General features: G+C 40.9%; 1 protein-coding gene across 2 annotated transcripts in view; it reads right to left on the bottom strand.

Annotated features, from left to right (window-relative positions):
- LOC137423808 (uncharacterized) overlaps window positions 1-19770 on the bottom strand; it is a 152573-nt gene that overhangs the window by 13245 nt on the left and 119558 nt on the right. For both annotated transcript variants that reach the window (XM_068111328.2, XM_078773717.1), the window contains exon 9: window positions 7619-7673. In XM_068111328.2, the coding sequence (XP_067967429.2) occupies window positions 7619-7673 (55 nt within the window). The remainder of the gene's footprint in view (window positions 1-7618; window positions 7674-19770) is intronic.

Genomic DNA, 19770 nt, shown 5'->3' with positions numbered 1-19770 from the left:
GTGAAAAGGCCTAAAAAAATAAAACTTGCAATCCAGGCTCTAACATTTGTCTGCATGTGCAATGTGTTTTCATGAAGATGAATTTTATTCCTATAAAGCGCAATTTGAAGGATTCAAGAAAGGGACAGCAGAAACTGTACAGCGAGTACTGTAGAAAGATGAGTAGTGATCATTAAATCGTTCAATGACTGACCTTCGATGAAGCCATATTTTGCTCCTTCAACAATTTAAATCGACCAATTGCCATCATTTCATATTTTCCACTTGTGCTACGTCACAGAACTATAACCTTGGTATATCACTGCATAACATTTTTAAAAATCTCATAATTTCTAAATATACAAAGCATACATTTTAAAATTTACGTCTTCCTGCTTCAAGATAATTCCAACATGATCTATGAATAGTGCACACTGCTAACTATAATTATTTTACAAGTACAATAGCTGAAAACAAAATAGCTCGATCTATCCGAACACCATCACCACATTTTTATGGCTGTAAAGTATTCCATAAATTACGAACAAACTTTCGAGGAGCGGGGTAAAGGCAAACTGTGCTTTCTGAAATGGAAAAACACCAAACACTATAAAACATTTCAAGAGGATGATAATGGTCATTCCATCTTTGAAGAATGATCAGAAAGCCACATCTTCCACAGCATTCAATCATGGCTGTTCTTCATAGCAGAGCTATAAACTCTCATCCTGGTGTGTTCCTCTGATGGTGGTTAAACTGGGAGTCCTGCAAGCTTGCTTTTGTTGTTGGATGTGAAGGACATCAAGGTGTCCATTACGAAGAGTAGGGAAGTTATTTTTGACACAGGATAATTTAGTATTTCCTGTCACCTTCCGTCAAACATCAGAACTGGCTAACTGGATTGTAAATCACTTTTACTAGCTGACCTCACAGGAATGTCGGGATAATTGGGCCTGTTAAAGTAGTAGACGTACATGCATGCATATATATATATATATATATATAGTGTTAAGTGTGGAAAAGTTCTGAGGAGATTGCGGCTGGCTCAATAGCACAGTGGGCTGTTGACGCATTATCAACGGAGGTCCGTGGTTCGAGCCCCGCATTGAGTCAGGTTTTTTTTACACTTAACCCCTCGCAGGAATTTGAATCCTGTTTATAAAATTGTATTTGAATTAATCAATGCATTTCTACTTCTTCACACATACATACGCATATATATACTTACGCTCACATTTGGGGTCTGTCTAGCAGGCACGTAAGACATCGGCCATGATAAAGCTCGCAGTGTTAAGTGTGGAAAAGTTCTGAGGAGATTGCGGCTGGCTCAATAGCGCAGTGGGCTGTTGACGCGCTATTAACGGAGGTCCGTGGTTCGAGCCCCGCATTGAGTCAGAATTTTTTCACACTTAGCCACTCGCAGGAATTTGATTCCTGTTTATAAAATTATATCGATACATTACTAACATAAATGCCTTCACCGATTTCGAGACTACTTTTGTACATGAGGCAATTTGTCAAATACTTTTGTTGTGCATTTTATAAGGCAATTTTTCCAAAAATAAAAATCGCGTTTTTTGGATCGAAAATTAGTTTTATAGTCATGAAATTTTCTGGAGATGTTGGGTATAGTTAGGCATTCTTAATAGTGAAGAAAATATTTTTTTTGCAAAAAACGATCGAACGCAATTATGTTAGTAAAGTATCGAGATACAAAAGAGCTTATAAACAAAGCAAAATCACAGCAACAGCCATTTTCGCTCATTGTATAAACGAGGACGTGCCCGTACGTGGGTGCAAAAAAACATGCGTGCAAACAACAACAACAAAAAAAAACGTTGAAACCACGTGGCAGTAACGACCACAGAACCCCCTTCCCTCTATTTACATGAAATGGTTTGGTCCATTCGCAAAGCCAAAGCGAACGGCTTGCGAGTACGGTAGAACCCCCCCCCCCTCTATTTACACGAAATGGTTTGGTCCATTCGCAAAGCCAAAGCGAACGGCTTGCGAGTACGGGTAAATAAATCGCCATAGCTCGGTAACTACTTCTCCGATTAATATGAAACCTTGAAAAGGCACATCCTCAGGTCCCCAGCAATATACCTGGCAAGTTTCAAGTATATCGGACCCGTGGTTGTCGAGAAACAGCGGTCACAGACAAACGACACACAGACACACACACATGCACACAGAGATTACTGGAATTATAGATAGATGTTGAAAAGGAAATAAATAAAGTATTGTATTAACAAATCTGTTATTAACAAATCTGTATTAACATCTGATTTATAACATTTTCTGAATTATTAACATATTAATCTGTATTAACTGTATTAACAAATCTATATAACAAATGAACATGTCTTTCAATCCTGACAAATCTCACATTCTTACGATGTCTCTCGAAAAAGACCGACTGGACAACCCTCCCATCTACTTTCTCAACAATCCTCTTAATGAACTTCTGTCGCTCAAGCTCTTGGGTCTCACTATCTGCCATGATCTTTCCTGGGAAAACCACATTTCCAATCTGGCCACCAAAGCCAGTCGCCGACTGGGCATCCTCCGTCATGCGAAGTCCTTCCTTGTCACACCTGAGCTCCTCGGCCCATACAAGGCTTTCATCCGCAGCTCAATGGAATACTGTTCCCCCCTCTGGGCTGGTGCTCCTGCCTCACACCTAGCTCGGCTTCACGTTGTTGAAACCAAAGCGTTCAAAATCATTGGAATGTCCCGCGATTAAGCTAACTCCAAGGGCCTTTCACTCACTCACCGCAGGCAGGTTGGTGGTCTTTCTGTCTTCTACCGACTCCTCTCTGGCCTAGCTCCCCCAGTTCTGTCTGGGCTCTCTCCCCCAAATATTCCTACAGGTCGCACAAGATCTGCAAGCAACACTCTCCTGGTGAAAGTGCCAAAATCAAGACTCTCTGCTCACCTTCACTCTTTCATTCCTCTTTTCTCCCGCCTTCATGTCCATCAAAGGGACAGCACATGTATTGATGAATCGCCCAGTCTGGAAAACACTGGAATGCCAGTTTATAGCTGGGTCGGGATTCAAACCCAGGCTAGAAAAGAAAAAGCAGCACCGAAAGGGGCCACAAACGCCTGTACAGACAGAAACTTCAAATTGTACAAGGTATTCTAAAAAGACCTGGAGAACTTTGGTTGTTAATATGTTTAGAACCACAAATGATACAATGATACTCTTTGTTTTATATGATATTGAAACTCAGAATGTTTTCTTTATTTGCAGGTCTGGTGGTTTAATAAAAAATAAAATGGCGACTACACAGGAGAAAGCTCAGTGTGTCGACTGGTTCATTGAGACGAGATCCGACAGATGCGCAATTTCCGTACAAGGTATGGAAGGAATCTGACATCGCGGACTAGTGTCAGAGAGTGGTACAAGAGATTCAAGGAGAATGAAAATCAAAGACACACGATTTTGCATAAAAGACTGAAGCTTTATGTCTACAAGGTGCAGATTCTGCAGGAACTCAAACCAAATGACACCCAAATGCAAGGTGTTTGCCTTGGAAATGCTCAGTCGCACAGAGGATGATGAAGGTTACCTGAAAAAGATCATGTTCACAGACAAAGCTTGCTTTCATGTATCGGGGAAGGCTAACCGGCACAATGTGAGGAAATGGGGCTCTGAAAACCCCCACAATCCAAAGGTCAATGTGTGGTGTGACCTTCTGTATCAATGTTGAGTTTCTATATCATATAAACCAAAGGCTATCATTGTATCATTTGAGGTTCTAAATATATGAACAACCAAAGTTGTCCAGGTCTTTTTAGAACACCCTATACAAGTTGAAGTTTGTGTCTGTACATGTATTGGTGGCCCCTTTCGGTGCTGCTTTTGCTTTTCTAGCCTGAGTTTCAATCCCGACCCAGCTATAAACTGTCATCCCAGTGCTTTCCAGACTGGGCGATTCATTATACATGTGCTGTCCCCCTTTGATGGACATGAAACAGGGCATCCCTTCACCAACATTAGTTAGTGCACGTTAACGTTCCCACGGTGTCCTTCACGAAAAGTAGGCGAGTTATCGCTGGCACCCTGGGCAGATTAAAAAATTATTGTCCGAACCTTCGTCCAACGGCATGCCTGAGCAGCCTGTTCGTGAAAGACTTGAGCCAAACATCTCCCGGCCAACCCCACAACAACATGAGACTTCAAACAAAGCATAACGTGATCTTTCACCGGCCAGACTCTTCAATCATGTAACGAGGAGGAAGTGAGGAAGAGATGATGAGGGGTTTTTCTGCACCATACTGCACAAAAAAATATTGGAGAAGCTCGGGCCCCTCAAATAACCCTGGGGAAGATCCATCCCTGATCCCCCCCACCCATGTACATTCTATTGTGTGTATATATATATATATATATATATATATATATATATATATATATATATATATATATATGTGTGTGTGTGTGTGTATGTGTGTGTACATGTGGTGGAAATAGCTCCACCTCTGGTGATAGGTGGTATTACAAATCTCTTTACTGCCCCAGCCACCAAAGGTGGACGGAAGTTAGGTTTTCATCCCTGTCTGTATGTCTTTTTGTCTGTGAACATTATATCTCAAAAAGTTGTGGACGCATTCAGAGGAAACTTGGTGGAGAGGTTGGGTGTGTGACAAGGGTGAATTGATTCGATTTTGATGAAGATCTGGATACGAGATTTTTTTGTAATTTAAAAGTGATTCTCCACCATTGAGAGATGTGGCCAAAAACGATATATAGCATGATGTTTTTTAAAAAGTGGATAAGTTATGACTAAACTTGGGGTATGGGTTGATTTGGTGACAAGAACAAGCCGATTCGATTTTGGTTCAGGTCCGAATCCAGATCCGGCCCATCAGTGGATACAAAACAAACTGTTCAGCCTGGCGGAGGTTTGCTCTTTACCAAATGTGGTTCTCGTAATTGAATAATGATGGAACGTGGAAAATACTATATAATGGAACATTCTCAAAATTATGATATGGAGAAAAATATGTTGTGATCAATAAACTTTCTTTCAAAAATGTCAAAAATTATAAAGTGCATTTGAAGAATGTGATGCAGCACTTTTCTCACCGTTGGTGGGTACTTTGGAAAGGTACTCCTTCAGGAGGACGGGAGTGCCCACTCGTGATAATTTATATATAATGATGTTAATAAAATATAAAAATAAAAATAATATTACCCTTGCCAGAGGAGAGGGTATTGCAGTAAAGTCCGCTTGTTAGTTGGAAAAAATTTTTTTAGGGACAAGTATGTTGATCACTCCGGTTTGTGTGTCGGTTTGTGTGTGTGCGTATATGTGTTTGTCTGTCTGCTCACTTATACTTGCCTACTGGTCACACTTTTAAACCGATCTTCACGAAACTTCACCAAATGGTAGAGTTTGTGGTCCGATAAAATCCAATATATTTTTGGGGCCAATAGGTCAACATAGGCCAAAGATTTTTTAAATTTCTAAAATCCTCAATTTTCATCCGATTGACTTGAAATTTGAATAGGATTTACATATCAGCTAACTGAATTCAACCACCAACTATTTTTAAGGTCAACATAGGCCAAATTTCTAAAATTGTCAATTTTTATCCAATTAACTTAAACTTAGAAGACGATTTGCCTATCAGGGCACTGAATTCAAGCACTAATTTTTTTTAAGGTCAAAAGGATGCTCTACTGAGTGCCATTCTACTTTTTTCTCTTTTTCCAAGTGTCGCTCTGTGAGTGATTTTTCATTTGTCGGTTTGTTTGTCCACACAGAATAAGTATGATTTCCTCTTCAACCGTTGGCCCGATTAACAGCGAATTTTCACCATTGGTGCTCTACTACCTGTATAATCTTTAATGATAATTATGACATCATAGGTCACGTGGTACGGGCGCCATCTTGGAAAAACCAAAAAAATTGCACCTCTATATCTCCGAAAGCGATGTGTCGAAAAAATTTAGACATGGCTCATTGTAAAGAACTCTCCATGGGGGATAAAATATGTTAGTGATGATGTCACAGGTGCCTCCATTATGACATCATAATTCGACAAGTACAAAACTTCATCCTATAAAGATGAAATTTCTTGAGCATCATCTGGGGATACATTGGCAGAGAATAAAAAAATGATGACGTCATTGGTCACGTGGTTTGGCGGCTATGATTTTTTGAAGAATAAAATATAAAAAAGCCACTCCTCCAAAACAGCTGAACAGATCGAATGGAAACTTCAAACATATGTTACGCATGCCATGCGTATACCATGCTGTCCTTGAATAATTCATACGTCACATGGTTTGGCGGTCATATTAGATTGAACGAAAATCTTTTAAAAATTATATCTCTTGAACCGCTTAATTTATCGACGTGAGACTTCAAAGTAATGTTTTAGTCATGAAGCGGCACACGTCTTTAAAATTTCAATATGATTGGACTTACGGTCTGGCAGCCAGAAGTTATTGTTTGAAGAAGAAGAAACTACTATATTATCTTCTCCAGCCATGTGAGTTTTCAATATGTCCACTAATTTTGTACTGTTTGAAGTCAGAGGCATCCTGTCTATTATTTACGTATGTCTATTAATTATGTACTATTGGAATGTACTTTTCAACATTTTCGACTTTTAAGACCCATTGGATATTTGAAGAACCTTTAAGACCCCTAAAGACTCTCAATACCACAAAGATCCCAGCATATCCTGAAGATTTTTTTTTTTTTTTTTTGTATACTGAATCGAGGCTCGTGAAAGAGCTGACATTTACTTCACAAACAAATCAACCAGACAAACAAAACATATAAAAAGAGGGAGCGGAAGACAAGAGAAGGGGAAGCACACAAACACTTGAGAGCACACAACATTTAAGAGCAGGGAGATGTGTGGGAGGGAGAGGGCTTGGGGGGAGGAGGCGTGGGAAGGGGGGGGGGGGGTGGTGTGGGAGAAGTATAAAACACAAGGACACCAAGGACTTCCAGGACAGAAGTTGGTATTTCAAAAAAGAGGATTTGGGGTGAAATTAGCGGGGGTAGAAAAGATCAAGGTTTTGGATGGGGGAAGATAAGAGATGGTGGTGAACAGCTGTTTTAAAGACCTGGAGGGTGGAGTGGGATTGATGAGAGTGAGGGAGTTTGTTCCAGAGGTGGGAGAAAAGAGGAATGAAGGAGTGAAGGTGAAGATCTTTAAATACCATGAAGAACCAGAGGACCCCAATAACCCAAAAAGACTCAGAGGACCCAAAAGAGCCATAGGATCCTGATGTAAATACTTTGATATTTGATCCAAAATACTTTGAAGATGCAAAAGAACCCGGGGACTCAAACGACCCTGAGGACAGCCTCATTAAAAATATATATATTTTAAATACAATACTGAATTCAGTTTTATAAAGAGGATGTCGTGTGTCATGAGTGTCTGATGTCAGTACAAAATAATGAAAGAATGTACAAAAACACCCCACAAAAGACACCTCACAATCACATCCTGGTGAGGGTTTGCGATCTCTGATTGCTCTTTCTTGTTTGTAAATGGTGACACACAAATAATGTTAACTACTATTAATCTCTCATACAATTCGAGAGAAAAGTGTTATTTTGACATTGGCTTATTAAAGAAAGGTGAAAAGAAGAAGTAAACTCACTTCCTGCTGTGCTCCTTTTGCAGTTCTTCTTCCTGCATGTGCCACATCTCGATATCTGATAACAAAACGCAATGTTTTTAACATCGAAAAACAATACATTTTAGAGAATCGAATGTATAAGACTTCAAAATGTAATCACACAGTGCAATTGACATTCAAACGGCTGGAGTAAAGCGAGACGTACGTTGGAAAATTCTGTTATTATTTACCATTTGTGTTGAAATCGAAATGTAAAAAAATTTTCTGGTGCTTCATCTTCACACTGATGTATTCGAGGAGATCAAGAGCTCTACCCACTTGGGACACTCGATAAACGGCAGATGCATTCATGGGTAATTAAATCACAGCCTGAATCATATTAAAGGCTGCTTGGGGTTTTCTGCTGAAGCGGAAGCAGATATCGAAACCCATGAGGTGTAAGGAGTTCAAAACCATTGTTTTGATGAGACATCAGATGACACCCCCACGAGATGTTAGAGGAATTTATGAGAATGGAATCCTGCACTTGTTATCAAACCATTTGATCATTTCGTTTTTTTCCCCCCAAACAATCCCTTATCGTTCCGGTACAATCGCAATGCACTTGACTCTTCCAAACAGAAATTCTTGCACGTTCTCTTATGTTCATTTGGTATCTGGAAGAAAGCTCAATGTGAAGTTTCTGTTATTAATTGAGATATTTGTAATTTGGAATATTTATAATATTTCTCAACGCTATTATTAATCGCACTGCATGCTGGACGATGCCGAAGGCAATCACACACATGGAATGCCAACAGGTCATTCTTCTTTCCAGGGATTTACCGAGATGGTCCTCCAATTGCCTATACATACACGTCCGACTGCTTCAAAGGATACATTCTCATCGACTTGCATGTACACGTACAAACTATAAGCACAACACATTTAAATCCATCATGGAGAATACTTATTACAACACAGCATGCCTTCACATGAGTAATGGAGTCTTCATTCATACACAGCACGAGGCTGCGGGGTAGCATCATTGGTTGATTGCATGGCGATGCCAATGATGCAGTGCCCTCTGCTGGTTAGAGCAGGAATTTGTAATTTGGTCATGGTGCCCGCCCAATGATTTAGTGCCCTCTGCTGGTTAGAGCAGGAATTTGTATTTTGGTCAAGGTGCCCGCCCAATGATGCAGTGCCCTCTGCTGGTTAGAGCAGGAATTTGTAATTTTGTCATGGTGCCCGCCCAATGATGCAGTGCCCTCTGCTGGTTATAGCAGGAATTTGTAAATTGGTCATGGTGCCGGCGATAGCTTGCCTACTCTTCACGAAGGACACCATGGGATCCTTAATGCCCACCAACAAATGCCGGCAGATCGGACATCCAGTTTAACGTCCATCCAGGGGACGGAACACACATTTCCTGTGGAATTCCAGGATGACAGTTAATAGCTGGGTCGAGATTCCAACACAGGCGAGACAACTTAAAGGTGAGTGTGCATACCTCCAGGTCATACTGTCAACCTAATACGACGAGTGCAACTTCATAATTGGAGCAAGTAGTGCTTGAAAAGAGCATTTTGTGATGTTCAAAATGTTCTTGAAATGAGATACTCAGGACAAGAAAAGGCAGCTTATTTATTTATTTTTGTTTCTTGACATGTACTGACAATGGAGTACATAGTAACTACAGACTTGGCATTTAATATGGAATATATTTTTTTTCCTGACTTGGGTTTACTTTCTTAACCCAGTATATCAATCTGGTGAGTTTCTTTTACACTTTGATGATTTATTTGTTAAGAGAACCATGTCACTGATTGTCTGTCGCAGCAAGAAGTCAACAACAGGATTATATCACAGGTGGCGTGGCAAAATGTACGGACAGGTGCATTTGATGATTGGCTTCACAATCGGGTATACAAGGGTTGTTGCGTTCTGTATTAGTGGAAAACAACTGCTGCATGTCTCCAAAAGTTATTGCCGCTTCCTCTGGAGATGGTCCGTCAACTCGACAATGCTGTTTGTCATGGAGTGGTGGCTTTACGAAATTACGGCATGAAACAGCGTGCTGTTGCTCGGCAGTATGGCATCACTCAAAGTCAGGTGTCAAAGATCCTGAAACAAAATGCTCAGAGGGGTGTACCTACTCCAATACCGAGGCCAGGACGTCCCCGCAGAACCACAAGGAGGGATGATCGCCAGCTGCACCGGTTAGTCCGCAATGGCCATACCAAGTCAGCTAATCGGCTTAGGGCTGAGTGGCAGCAACTGACAAATGTGCCTGTATCCAGAAGGCTATTCAACCAACGACTGGTTCAAGCAGGCTATCATGCCAGGCGTCCCCTGAGAAAGCCACGCCTGACCAGACAACACCGCCAGCGCTGATTGCAGTGGGCCAGAGAGCACCGTCAATGGCAGCCAGGACACTGGAATCACGTGATCTTCAGTGACAAGTCTAGATTTCTGGTTTATCGTCAAGATGGCCGCGTCCGAGTGCGCAGACAAGTGCATGAAGCCAACAACAAAGATTGGGTAGTGCCAAGAGTCCAAGCTGGAGGTGGTGGGGTGACCGTTTGGGCTGCTTTTCATGCAGGGGGCAAAACTGACCTGGTTGTTCTGAATGGAAACCTGAACCAGTTCAAGTACAGGGCCATTCTGGAAAAAGCATTGCTTCCATTTCCTCGTGCAGCCTTTCGAGGAAACTTTGTCTTCCAAGATGACAATGCCCGGCCTCATCATGCTCGCATGATCCAACACTTTCTTGTTGACCGTGGTGTAGAGCACATGGAGTGGCCTGCCATGTCCCCGGATATGAATCCGATAGAGAACTTGTGGGCAGAATTAATGCGTCAAATCGACCAATTGGACCAGCAGCCGACCTCTGTGCGTGAATTGCAGCAGGCTATTGTCACTGCATGGCAAGCGATTCCTGTCCAAACCTTGGCAAATCTCGTGAACAGCATGCCTCAACGTGTACGTGCTCTCCTGAATGCTCATGGGGGTTACACGAAGTAGTGAACTGTAATTTTACTGTCCGTAATCCCAGTCGTAATTTAACCTTTGTTTTTGTTAAAAAAAATTTTGCCTAATGTGCAAAATAAAGAGCTACTTCTGGAAAACGTACAGAAGTTCAACACAGTACTGTCCGTGAATTGAGTTTGATATCCAGTTTACATCACTTTCAAGGATCAATTTATTTGCTTCGAAATGTCAAATGTGGTTTTTGTTTCTTTTAAAGGTCACATTAACAAAATCTAGAATAATTTCAACATAATTCCAATGAACTTTTGGTTCCAAGACATCTTAAAAAGTAAGTTCACCCTCACAAAAAAAATATTCCATATTAAATGCCAAGTCTGTATATATGTCTGTATTGTAAACATTGTATCATGTATGTAGTTAACATCCACCCATGATCAGCACTGGAAGACTACTCCTCTGGCCTAACGTATGTGCCCATTACTCCGGTCTAACAAAGACTGCTCCTCCGCACACTGTGGTGCAGAGCCCTGCCTGTAAAGCACCAAATCAACAGTTTATACGGTCGGGTTAGGTATCAAACACAGACCACACAGCTCCAATGTAAGTGGTCTTCCTCTGCACAATCCTTTAAGAGTGTGATATAACAATAACTACACGTTGGATAATCCATGTGACGATTTACCCACACACATTTACGCACACACACATTTACGCACACACACATTTACGCACACACACACACACACACACACACACACACACACACACACACACACACACACACACACACACACACATTTACACACACACATTTACGCACACACACATTTACACACCCACACACACATTTACACACACACATTTACATTCACACACATACACACACACACACACCTGAGCTTAGGGGAAGTGACCTCACTTCCTGGGGGACTCTGAGTACCAGCGACACCACAACAATGGCGCCACCTTCCTCACCGCATTCAGCGGAACATTTCCTGAAGAGGAATTTCCTCCTCCCCATGGATGCCAACCTATGGAGATTGTTCGTGCCCTTAACCTTTTACATGCTGAACCTCAAGCAAGGAAGCAGCACGTACCATTTTAAAAGTCTTTGGTATGACTCGGTCCGGGGTTTGAACCCCCTATCTCCCAGACTGGGAGCAGACGCTGCAACTATTACAACACCAAGTCTATAAAACCACCTTTAGATGGTTTTACAACACCAAGTCTATTATATATATATATATATATATATATATATATATATATATATATATATATATATATATATATATATAGTATATATATATATACATATATATATATATATATATATATATATATATACATATATACATATATATATATATACAACAACATTACCTTGAAGGAGTATACCCCAAAGGAATATTGATCATACAACAGGAAACGACATTCAATCTAAAGAAAACGAAATTGATCATAGTAGGAGTAATGACCTTGTTCATTTTTGAATATCTTTGGATTTAAATAAGGATGGGAAGCTTGGATGGACGAGCTCTAAACACAATGCCAATGCATATCCAAACTTCTATTATGTACAACATCTTCACAATGACGAATGTTTCCAAATTCTCGTATCATCCTAATGCAGTGCAGGATGTATTGGTACAAACAGAAGTAGTTGATCAGACGAGTACATACATTCACCACACATGTACAAAAGTGGATTCCGTTAGCACAGGAATGTAAAAGTTTAATGGAATTTTTTTTTTTTTTTTTTTTACTGGCTTCAAATGGAGATATTTTAACAGAAGCGACCAATGCAGTTAGGAAATGTTACGACCACCTATAGAGGCCATTTTTCCCCGCAGGGTGGGGGTTGGCCTTTTTCGGGCAGAATTTCGGTCCCCTTCTTGAAGCAATGTTTTATGGGCAGATGCCCTTCCTGCCGCCAACCCTGTTCGTCGCCTCTTGCCACACAGGGAATTACCAGTGAACTGGTACTCCATTTTCCAAGGCTCGGAAGGATGACAGGCTGAGTCAATCCCCCTGGCGTCAATTCAGTGATCGACCGGGATTCAAACCCAGGATCCTAGGATCCCAAGCTGCACCCTAACCCCTAAGCCGGGATTCGAACCCAGGATCCTAGGATCCCAAGCCAGCTCCCTAACCGCTAAGCCGGGATTCGAACCCAGGATCCTAGGATCCCAAGCCAGCACCCTAACCGCTAAGCCGGGATTCGAACCCAGGATCCTCGGATCCTAAGCCGGCACCCGAACCGCTAAGCCGGGATTCGAACCCAGGATCCTGGGATCCCAAGCCAGCACCCTAACCGCTTCGCCGGGATTCGAACCCAGGATCCTAGGATCCCAAGCTGCACCCTAACCGCTAAGCCGGGATTCTAACCCAGGATCCGAGGATCCCAAGCCGGCACCCTAACCGCTAAGCCGGGATTCGAACACAGGATCATAGGATCCCTAGCCAGCATCTTAGCCGCTAAGTCGGGATTCGAACCCAGGATCCTAGGATCCCAAGCCGCACCCTAACCGCTAAGCCGGGATTCGAACCCAGGATCCTAGGATCCCAAGCCGCACGCACCCTAACCGCTAAGCCGGGATTCTAACCCAGGATCCTAGGATCCCTAGCCAGCACCCTAACCGCTAAGCCAAAACGAGTTAGGCAGTGATACAGATGTGGAATTTTCCCCTTTTCCTCTTGAAATCCATTTTAAACTGTATGATTCTCTCTATATGGAGACCCAACGTATTTGGGTTTCTTGCACGAACTCTAAAGAGGACCAACAACCAACAAGCGCCGCAAGGTCAGGATCTTTCATTGCGGGTTTTTTCTCAACCTTTGCTGTGGGTCCTTCCCCAATTCTATCAATTACTCAGGTGCAGGTCAGGACATTGTGCAAGGTATTTATCTCACCCACGCAACCACTCTCCTCCACCTGCTAGTTTGAGGCGATGAGAATTCAATTTCTCGGTCTCGAGAAATATTCACAAAGCTTTGAAAAACTTTTTGCTCAATTTGTCGTAATACGATGTACCGCCAGATGATCTTGTCATCGCGGAGCTGTTGCGCTGGGATAGCATTTCACCGAATCCTACTGTTGCGTAAATCAATAGGATATAATTCGGCCCTGGTACTCGTTTCCAGGCTGTTTGTTCCCAGATTCAATTTCCAACCTATTCCGAACCGAATAAATCTGCCGTGTAGTACAGTAACAGCAGGTGGCACTGCATCGCGAAGCAATCATCCTCCAGAAAAAGTGTGTCCAGCCGGGTGGATTAGCAGCCCGTACCGTGATGTGGACGCAAAAAAATCATGCACACTGTTTTTCACAGGACTAGGCCTTACAGGGGTTACGCTGGACAAATAGCGACCATTTCCGGTCTTTAAACACCACCATGTTGCCCAGAAGCAGGCGTCAAAATTGCTGAGCCGCCTGCAAGAGACGAAATCATATCAGAAGGGTCATCGAAGAGTTACTCAGTTGTATTTTAAATCTATGTTGTTTTTTTTGTTCAATCTTTTTACTTGCGAGATCAACACTCTTAAGTTGTTTCTGATGAGTTTCTAACGTGCCGCCACTTTATACGAATCACCTGCAGGATGTTGGTAATTTCTGAGAAATCTCCAATTGGAATCAGACTCACAGGGGAGAAAGCTGCAGCTGTCACACCATCCAGAAAATGAAACAAACTACGACAAGGTAAAGCTTAACCCGCACAGTCTCAAGACTCATTGGCTCGGTCAATAAGGATTACGCATTCCTACCCTGCACAGTCTGGATTCGTTTCGAGTGTGGATATGCTCGAGAGGGTTCAGCTCAGAATACTTAATTAAATTCAGGTCATGGAATGAAACTTATCTTTGACACAGACTTTGCCAAAATTGCATTTTATAAAAGCGTTTTGTTCCAGGTTATTTTGAAATGTTTTTGCAAAACCTGGGCCTGAACAAAAGGAGGACTTTTTGAAATTTACAAAGACTGTTCCCTGCCATTCCGACATTAAAGCTTCACTGAAATCCGGGAATTATACTTGTAAAACAGATATTATACTGTTATCAAACGTTTCATCGTTTAGTTGGGTGTGAATGAAACATTTCCTCACGTACAGGTTTTTTTTCTTTATTAATTTCTGGCACGGATCAGCCAAGGGCTTTGAAATGAAGCCAGCAAACCTAATTAAAAGAGGATGTTATAGTTATCTGCAGAATACACCCTATGTTTGACAGAGTTATTTAATTTTTTTACTGTTAATAGAGAGGCTAATTTGAAGTAAATCTTGCCCACACAAAATTACCCTGCCAACCTCCTCTCTCACAACTGACGATGCTCAGCCAAAAGCAATCCTCCGACCGTTATTGCCTTTCCTGTTGATGTGCCATAGACAGCGATCCAGAAAGTCAGCAGAGGAGGGGTGGGGCATGGTGCAGAATACCACACTCACCGGTGGTGGACGGTGTAGAGGTGGGTGGGGATGGGGGGGAGAGGGGAGCCTTTTAATTAATTATTATTACTCACCATAAAATCGCTGGTATGTAGTGCAGAGCGGATACAGTCGACCTGCAAATTCAAATACCTGACAACTCAAATCGAGCAATTAGAAAAGCATCCAACGTGGTCGACCTTTCTCACAGATGAGATTACCACCATTTGAATTGAATCAACCAGAGTTTGCATTTAATTATTTATTTTATTTTATAAGTGTTTCTTCTATTGGCTGACCTTATTTGCTCAGTGCCACGAATTAGTTTATCAATGGAGGCATAGGAATTGAAACCCATGGTCATCCACCTCCACAAGTCCACTGACTACCAGGCTCGGAAGCTCAGAGGCTCAGAGGGACTCAGGACGACGATGGCTGCATGTACACAAGATTGAACCAAATCAAACGGAAGAGACCTTTGTTTACCTCAAAAAATGCGGATCGATTCTGTGGATTGAGATCATGCTGTTTGCTCGTGAGGAAGGTGGTGGAGGGGGGGAAAGGAAATTTTAATAATTTACGAGTATATTTATGATGTACATTAAATGAAACCAGGAAGGAAGTTAGCGAATCAGGAAGGGGGCGGGACTCCAGGGGATTTGAAAGGTGACGGTACACTGTCGATGCAAAAAGAGGGCAGAACACTGGAAAAAATGAAACGTATACCTTGTTAACTTCAATTGTTGTCGTGATGAAATTTGCAAATATTGACAAAGTCGTGGTACAATTTACAATTATTGACAATGTCGTGATATAATTTACAATTATTGACAATGTTGTGATATAATTTACAATTACTGACAGTCATAATATAATTTACAATTATTGATAAAGTCGTGATATAATTTACAATTATTGACAAAGTCATGATATAATTTACAATTATTGACAATGTCGTGATAGAATTTACAATTATTGACAATGTCGTGATATAATTTACAATTATTGACAATGTCATGATATAATTTACAATTATTGACAATGTCATGATATAATTTACAATTATTGACAATGTCGTGATATAATTTACAATTATTGACAATGTCGTGATATAATTTAAAAATTATTGATAAAGCGTGATATAATTTACAATTATTGATAAAGTCATGATATAATTTACAATTATTGACAATGTCGTGATATAATTTACAATTATTGACAATGTCATGATATAATTTACAATTATTGACAATGTCGTGATATAATTTACAATTATTGACAATGTCATGATATAATTTAAAAATTATTGATAAAGCGTGATATAATTTACAATTATTGATAAAGTCATGATATAATTTACAATTATTGATAAAGTCATGATATAATTTACAATGATTGACCAAGCCGTGATATCATTTACAGTTATTGATGAAGTTTAAATAATTCAAATCCAATGACTTAAATAGTCACAAAATCATTTTATCGAGTCAGGATGTGCACAGGGGCAAGTTTTCCCGTTTCAACACGAATGCCGATGGCATGGTTTGAATAAAATTGTACTTCTATTAGCAAGAATGATGCTTGCCACTTGGACATTGTGTGCTCTGTGTTTTCTGGAGAGTGGAAACTCCCTTTAACCTGAGTGGAGAATGGTATATGACCCGGTGGCCATGAGTGCTGGAGCACTGCACATGTACAGTATCCATACATGTACAGGGTATACGTCGTCATTGACCGAACTGCACATGCCGGCGAGTGAAAATCATTTACCATATATTTTAAACCCTGTTTTCATTCAATGTTGATTCAACGATTATTTTCTGAACAATGTGAAAAAATCAATACAAACTCAGGTCACATACACGTTGCAAGTCCCCAGACACCAAGTCCCAAGTCCGAGTCTCAAGTCAATGTTGTCAGGTCCGAGTCAAGTTGCAAGTCGTAAACTATTGAAACTAGAATCCGACTGTTGCCAACACGAATTCCCAACTCCACAACTGAGTCCAACACCAACCAAATGTACTTCCTGTGCATTGAACCTAAATAATAACAATAATAATAATAATAATATTAATAATAATAATAATAATAATAATAATAATAATAATAATAATCGGTTTATTCCAAAAAGACTTTCGCAGCTATAGACTGAAATACAGCACATTTCATCACGATTGTGAGAGATTTTCGTTTCATAATCAAAAGTGTATTTAGGAAGGCTTGCTCTATTTCAGTGGCATTCAACATCTGAATGACAAGTTTGTTCACCAAGACGGTGAAAGAGCATCAAGAACCATTGTTTACTCTCAAGTTATATGTAAGTGAAATGTTTATGGCAGAGCGTTGCATTTACCACCACACAATCTAACGCATCCCTAATTTATACCTGACTACAAGTAGGTGTTGACTTTTAAAGATATAGAATTTGGTGTGATTGGTTCATTCATTGAAGGCAGCCAACGCATAATTCAAAGGAATGAATGATGGCAAAATATACAAACAGCAGTCAAACACTACATTCGCCATCATACACAATCATGCTCTAATACATTACATACGTGGCATCTACTCCAGTAATTTGTGTTTCATAATATTAACAAATGAACGTGACAAGTGAGTGCACTGGCTGCAGTAGCACCGAATAAACAAACACCGATGATGCAAAGTTCCGTTTGAGATTTGGTAGGTTTGGGATTTGATTGGTTTGGGATTTGGTTGGGTTGGTATCTGGTTGGTTTGGGATTTGGTAGGTTTGGGATTTGATTGGTTTGGGATTTAGTTGGTTTGGGATTTGGTTGGTTTGGGATTTGGTTGGTTTGGGATTTTGTTGGTTTGGGATTTGGTTGGTTTGGGATTTGGTTGGTTTTGGATTTGGTTGGTTTGGGATTTGGTTGGTTTGGGATTTTGTTGGTTTGGGATTTGGTTGGTTTGGGATTTGGTTGGTTTTGGATTTGGTTGGTTTGGGATTTGGTTGGTTTGGATTTGGTTGGTTTGGGATTTGGTTGGTTTGGGATTTGGTTGGTTTGGGATTTGGTTGGTTTGGTATTTAGTTGGTTTGGGATTTGTTTGGTTTGGGATTTGGTTGGTTTGGGATTTGGTTGGGTTGGTATCTGGTTGGTTTGGTATCTGGTTGGTTTGGGATTTGGTTGGTTTGGGATTTGGTTGGGTTGGTATCTGGTTGGTTTGGTATCTGGTTGGTTTGGGATTTTGTTGGTTTGCGATTTGGTTGGTTTGGGATTTGGTTGGTTTGGGATTTGGTTGGTTTGGTATCTGGTTGGTTTGGGATTTGGTTGGTTTGGGATTTGGTTGGGTTGGTATCTGGTTGGTTTGGTATCTGGTTGGTTTGGGATTTTGTTGGTTTGCGATTTGGTTGGTTTGGTATCTGGTTGGTTTGGGATTTTGTTGGTTTGCGATTTGGTTGGTTTGGGATTTGGTTGGTTTGGGATTTGGTTGGTTTGGTATCTGGTTGGTTTGGTATTTGGTGGGTTTGGGATTTTGTTGGTTTGGGATTTGGTTGGTTTGGGATTTGGTTGGTTTGGGATTTGGTTGGTTTGGGATTTGGTTGGTTTGGATTTGGTTGGTTTGGGATTTGGTTGGTTTGGGATTTGGTTGGTTTGGGATTTGGTTGGTTTGGGATTTGGTTGGTTTGGTATTTAGTTGGTTTGGGATTTGGTTGGTTTGGAATTTGGTTGGTTTGGAATTTGTTTGGTTTGGGATTTGGTTGGTTTGGGATTTGGTTGGTTTGGGATTTGGTTGTTTTGGGATTTGGTTGGTTTGGGATTTGGTTGGTTTGGGATTTGGTTGGTTTGGGATTTGGTTGGTTTGGGATTTAGTTGGTTTAGGATTTGTTTGGTTTGGAATTTGTTTGGTTTGGGATTTGTTTGGTTTAGGATTTGTTTGGTTTGGGATTTGGTTGGTTTGGGATGGTTGGCTCTATTTGGTTGGTTGGCTCTATTCATTGATGCAAATTCTCCATCCTGATGGCGCCATGTATTTACTTTAAATGCAAATTTAGAGAAAACATTGAATGACATTTCCCTTCTCTCTCTCAAATTCTGATTTTATTCATGCAACTCTTCCACCTCTTCCCCTCATACCATAGACTTCCACTTCTCTCCTCCCGACCACCACACTTTACTACCTTCATTCTCCCTCTTCCATCTTTTATTTCTTAATTGTAATTTTTTTCTCATTTAACCTCCCCTCCCCCACCCATGATTACATAATAATTAAATCAACCCTTAGCCATCACTTATATTCGATTGCATTGGAATATGTTCGAAACATATTCTGGTAAAATTGCCAAAATCAAGACTCTCTGCTCACCTTCACTCCTTCATTACTCTTTACTCCCACCTCTGGAACAAACTCCCTCACTCTCTGCAATCCCACTCCTCCCACCAGGCCTTTAAAACAGCTGTTCTCCACCATCTCTTATCTTCCCCCATCCAAAACCTTGATATTTTCTACCCCCGTTAATTCACCCCAGATCCACTTTTTTGAAATACCGAATTCTTTCCTGAAAGTCCTACAAGTGCCCATTTGTTTTACTAGTGAGGTACCCGTGCTATGCACGGGTGAGAGACCAGGAGTAAACAGACAATGCAGAAACGGCGAATGCTAAAGCATGAAACCAATAAATTCCACATTCCTGTAGCACCTTTATTCGCACGTCAGACATGGACAGCAAGTTCGTGAAGGACTTCCATGAAAAACGTGCACGTTCGCAAACAAACAGGTACGTGCGTTGCATTCCCAGTCAATGGCGAAACTGCATAT

This window comes from Myxine glutinosa, chromosome 3 (genome assembly GCF_964187855.1).
Source record: "Myxine glutinosa chromosome 3, kmMyxGlut1.1, whole genome shotgun sequence".
Taxonomy (NCBI): Eukaryota; Metazoa; Chordata; class Myxini; order Myxiniformes; family Myxinidae; genus Myxine; species Myxine glutinosa.
This window is presented reverse-complemented; position numbering and strand designations above follow the sequence as displayed.